General features: G+C 43.3%; 1 protein-coding gene across 1 annotated transcript in view; it reads right to left on the reverse strand.

The window, feature by feature from the left end:
* Window positions 1-240: 240 nt before the first annotated feature.
* Window positions 241-5,685, reverse strand: part of RALGAPA1 (Ral GTPase activating protein, alpha subunit 1 (catalytic)) — a gene marked incomplete at its 5' end in the record, with an annotated part of 110,905 nt that continues 105,460 nt past the window's right edge. The window contains one exon of the mRNA XM_010133963.1: window positions 241-395. Within this exon, the coding sequence (XP_010132265.1) occupies window positions 241-395 (155 nt within the window). The remainder of the gene's footprint in view (window positions 396-5,685) is intronic.

The following is a 5,685-nucleotide window of genomic DNA, read 5'->3' on the forward strand; positions in this document are numbered from 1 at the left end:
GGGGGGGGGCGGGGGGTGGCGAGAAAGGAAAAAAAAGAAAAAAGGCAGCCTGGAGTTTGATAAAAACCCAAAAGCTAAAATATGAAAGTAAAATTCCAGTGTCCCTGTTTAAAATGAACATACAGAGAAGGGGTACGCGGGGGACAAGCACACACACGTTAGATCCTTGAACGGAAAGTGGTGAGGGAGGGGTGGCCGATGGCGCTTCACTAGAAAGCCGCAGGCATCCCATCCCACCACTTAGGACTTGTTGGCCGAGCCCGAGGAGCGGCGCAGTTTCATGGACATGCGGCTCTTGCTAGTCCGAGGAGACATTGGAGAGGCTAAGTCTGTTCCATCCACCTGGGCTGCTGCTGCTGCTGGAGTTTCTCCCGACTGAGTCTCTGGGCAGAAGCCTGCAGAGGACAGCAAGAAGCAGACGGGTCAGTGCCACCTTCTGCACTCGCAGCATGGGATCTATTCACAAGGGGGAGAGGAATTTCAGTGCTGCTGTCACTCCCACATCATCTCCTAGCCCTTTACCAGCTGTGGGTGGTGGTATGGCACGTGGAACTAGCCACTGCCACCCACCTCTAGAGAAAAGACGATGCCAGAAACCGCTGAGCTATGGGACGGCAGAACCCCCTCACTCCCGGCAACTGAGGCAGCACTGAAGCGGGTGACGGTGACGTTCTGCCACTAAGCGGGAGAACAAATGCCTCCAGTTCCCTGTTGTTATTCAAACCACAACCCAGAAGAATCCAGTCTTTAATGAGAACATGAAGCTTAACAGCTCGTTACACATGAAGGGAGCTCTAGGAATGCAGCTGAAAAGGTGCAGTGAATTGAGGGCCAACTGGGAGAGCAAAAACCTCCTCCCATCCCGATCTTAGTCGGTGCTTCCAAAGGCAAACTCCTACAGGGCCCACAAGGCAGAAGCTTGAACAGATCACCCTAACTGGATGCACTTTCGTGTGTGTTAACTACGTTCACGTTTCTTCGTAAAAGGAACCAGATGAACTTGAGATAATGGTTCATTAGCCCAGCACCCAGAGCTACGCTCCAGCAGGCTCCAAGTCCTCTCTGCAAGAAGACAGGGCTCTTCCTTACAGCCAGCCAGCCTTCAAATCTTCCACAAAAGGAAAAGGAGAAAATATGAAATAAAAATTATGTTCTCCTTTCCACATAGAGAAAATTAATGCTATGAACTCATCTCCACAAAACTAAGCTGTGTTTTAATTAGCCATTCACAGCAACTGACAGCTGATTGAACCCAACTACCTCAGTCGCCACCGATCGCTTCTGACCTGTATAAATAACGGACAGAAGCTTAGTCCTGCTGACTTCAGTAAGCAGAAATCACTTGCTGTTTCTTTCACATCATGCTATTACTGGTAATTCTTTACAATAATGATAATAATAATAATAATAATAATGCAATAACCAGAGCTGAAGATGTCTCTCCCTCAGTATATGTTTCATATATAAGGGGCACAAAAAAATGTTCAAAACTAATCATGATTTATTTTGAAAGACTCCTCCAAAATCAAACGAGGTCATCAGGTAAGAAGTACGTGTAAGACATATCGTCATAAACCTCTGTGATTTAGCGAGCTGGCTGTCCTCCCCGCCTGCTCCATCCTCTGCCCGCTCCACAGGGATGGCACTATACTTTCTCTCTTTTTCAAACTGACACAACCCATCGAAGTGACAGGGAGGAGAAAGGGCTGTTATTTGTTCCCCAGCTGGTGACAGTAACTCTGTTCAGGAACTAGGTACTTCACTGCCAAACAATCTGGAAAAGCATGATAATGCCTGACTCACCGTGCCTCACAGAAAAAGGCCGGCAGGGGAACATGCACTCTCATTTTCTGGAATTCTATCTTGTTCTAATTTTACAAGGAATTAAAGCATTCGAAATGGTGGGAGTGAGAGAAGAGAAAAGAACCGTTGGTGTTTTGCACAGCATACCATTCACAGCTAGCGTGAAAGACCTTCCGTTTCAAGCCTTTGCCCTTTACCTTGATGTGGCCAATGCTTTCTAGTGGAGGTTTTGGAAGGAGAAGAAATATCACAGCATTTCTTTCTTTGTTGAGAATGAAGAAGTGATGAGGAAGGAGGAGTGGAAAGAAGTGAGGAAGGGGGAGGAGAAAAGATAAAAGATAACAGGTGTGAGACATGAGACACGAACCGCAGAGATTGAAGGGTATTAACAGATGAGCACAGAAAACGGAATTTCGAATTTCATTATGCAATTGCTGCTCATGCTACAGGTTAAAGAGAGTGATGAGTTAGTTATGCGCAATGAAGCAACAGCTCTGAAATCCGGCGTCATACTTACCGACTAAGCATTAACAAGAAAAAAAAGAAGAGAGAGAGAAAGAAAAGAATTCTATAACATTATCCAGATCCAGCAGCCTTATTCACAGCAACTGAGATACATCCTAAACATTGTCTGAAACGCTCAAAGTCTGTGAAAACAGTTAAATACTCACACACATACACACAATCAAGAAGGAAAAACAAATGGCAACTCAATATATGGCTTCTGCTCCCCAGCTGTTTCACGGTATTAAGTACACTAAAATTACAGTCAGTCTTAACATGAGACTCCTGAAACCATGGGAAGAAGAAAAAACAGAGTATTTAAGCTAGTTAGGGTCAAACCCCCTTGTGAAATTTCATTATGGGTTGGATAAAGAAAACCTTAAGTCCCCCTCCATTATTTCAATTAAGGTATTATTCCAGTTGTATCTTAAAATTTTGTTTCTAATTGCTCTGGACAGAAGCACAGATTCATGTGCAATCCCATTTTTTTAATAAAATGATGTAGAGCTATTGAAGAACAGAAGTCACGTAAAGTGATTTTCACATCTGAACATAGCACACCAGAAGAGTGAAGAATAATGGCACTTAAAATATACTTAGTAAGTCTGAGAGCAATCACAGACTGATTAGTAACTAAATTTCTCTGGATTTTCCATAAGCATATATCTCTAAATACATACAAACACACAGACACACATGAGGCTATTAAATGTGCTATATAGCAATTTTGCAGGTTTTGCTTCCCCTTCATAGCTTTAAAATCTTCAGGATAAAATGTTATTATCTTTATCTCTCTACGCAATGAAATATTTAGTTATTCAAAATAAAACAATAGGATTAAATAAGATGGTTTTATTGAAATTCACCTAGAACCAGAAATTTCTGTAAAATAAACAAAAGAGATGTTTTAGGATGTTTAAGAGGTTGAAAAATGTCAGGAGTGACCTGTATTTTTCATCTCTTAGGCTTGACAAGTGACAAATATCACAGCCTGGTGAGCCGTGATATTTTGGGGCCATAATGTAAAGCCATTTCAATTGCTTCTCAACAAGGAGGTGGCTCAACAAAGTTGAAATGCGACATTTTCACACTCCCATTTGAAAAGTTTAGTACCTTCTAATAATTTGACTCAGCAATTAGCTATTTAAATGTAAAATGGAACCCTAACTACACACAGACTGAGTTAGAAGTGAGGTGAGGGGGAGGAATCCGGAGGTACCCTAACGCACACACTGCCATGACTCATCTCACTCGTCAGTTCTGGCTGCCAAAGAGGTGAAAAATTCATGGAGCAGAAGCCTGACAAGGTGCTGATGTTAGGCCAGGGTGCTGCAGGGTAAGACTACTCTCAGTTCTTCTGGCTTTATCACACCTTGTTGCCTGGATCAACATTTTCCTTAATGCCACCTCTGAGAATGACCACAGAGGAAAATATCATTTGTGCACGTTGGTACATTTTGACGGTCTTTTAAGATACTTCAGTGCCCCCCACTTGACCTCTAGGAAAGAGGGCAGTTATTCTTGCACAGCTTGTGCCCTTTGCCAGTCTTACAATTTCCAGTCCAAATCCAGCCAGGCTGTCCGCCGTGCTCAGCAGAGCCTTGCTAGAGTCAAGTCAGCTAAGTCTCTCACTAATTTTGGGCAATGAGGCAAGGAAGTGAGAAGCGGATGTAGTGAGGAAGACTGCAAAAGCAGCTGCAAAGCAAGATGAGGAGGTGAGGAAGAGATGGTCTAAAGACCCGTGAGACTGGAACTGGCTAGGAGAGGAAGAACTAAGAGCCAGACATGAGAAAGAACACAGCAAGAAAGATTAATTTTATGGCAAAAGTGTGTCAGAGCCCAGGTCCAGTGAATATTCTTCAGAGCCTGGCTGGAAACGTGAGTGTTGGGTAAACTTGTTCCTTTCTGCCAGCTAATAATACCTGCGACACCCACTGGCAAAATTTCCAATCTCTCCACTCGTGGAGACCCAGGCAGAGGTAAGGCAGCTTATCCTTACTACCAGTTACTGCCCCATCTCAGGCTGCTGGAGGTGATGGTGGATCTAGAGGTTACAGTTTTGCTTGTGAAGCGCTTGGATGCTAATCAGCGTTACAGAATTTCGCTTTTGCCCTGTGCCTCGAAACAAAAACTGAGGGAATTACACAAGAAAATGTTTTCATGAGACAATAAATTAATTTAATTTAATTTTGTCCCCTCGTGCCTATGCACGGGATGCTTTTTAACTGGACAAACATACTCCGGGTTTTTTCAGTGAACCTGGTGACCCGTTTGGGTTTCCAGTAGTACACACTGAATTTACTGCCTCAAAGTGCCCAGGATCCTCAGCTTTCTATCACCCAAGTGCTTGACTTAAGGACAATAGTTCAGAAATGCAGATGGTTTCGGCTTCAGTTGTTCCAATATGGAATTTTTGGAAAATTTCAGTAAGTTTTGAGGTTATGCTCTGACTTGGAATGAAAAAAAAAATCTTCTTAAGTTTGACCTGAGGAAGGGATAATGAGAAACTCAGCCCAGCCCAGCCAGACGCACAGTCCTCATTTGTGCATTTCAGCTTCACTTCCAGTCACAAACTTCCAACAACCACCACCAAGTGATACTTGGACCCTTCTACAGGAAAGCACCATCAGTCTTAGGGCCAAAAAGATTCTCAGTTCAAAGAGACACAGCCAGCGAGCAGCGGAAGAGATTAAGATGCAGGCTGTTGAATTTTTCTTGTGCCAGGATGAAGTACAGTTACCTCTACATTCCTCTGCTTCCCTGCCTGTGTGACGGCATCTCCACTTCCTTGGGGAGCGGGGCAGCAAAACAGTGTTCTGAACACAGGCTTGAAAATACAGGAGTGATTGCTGGGATCAAAAAAGTCTGATGCTTTATCACAAGGAAAATGCTATGACTGGTGTAGAGAGGCCCCTTCGTTACTAGGCTTCCTGAGGTACTATTTGGAGTAGGAAGAGAGGAGAAAAAAGAAGACAGAGAAAAACTAAACCCAAGACATCAGCACATTTTAAAGCTCAGAATCTTAATGGGGGTCAATAAGCCCTTCGATATCACTGAGCTTACCATTGACAGTTCCCTCAACCCATTCTGGAGACACAGAAAACTCGTTTACTCAATAGCTGTACAGGAGGAGTTACTCAGTTCAACACTGCAGTATTTGTGGTTACTCTATTTAACAGAGTCAGCATGAAATAAAAAATACAGAGGAACTGAATTATATTCTGTGATTAAGTGCAGGTAAATCTCAATTTTTAAAAACTGTACACATCCACTACACTAGTCAGGTTCCTAAGCATGGGAAGGTGGACTTGTCAGATATTTTGACAAGGAAAACTAAGTCACCAGCTAAAACAGCAGCAGCCACAATCACACTGTATC

The sequence above is a fragment of the Buceros rhinoceros genome, unplaced genomic scaffold (assembly GCF_000710305.1).
Source record: "Buceros rhinoceros silvestris isolate BGI_N320 unplaced genomic scaffold, ASM71030v1 scaffold33853, whole genome shotgun sequence".
Lineage (NCBI taxonomy): Eukaryota > Metazoa > Chordata > Aves > Bucerotiformes > Bucerotidae > Buceros > Buceros rhinoceros.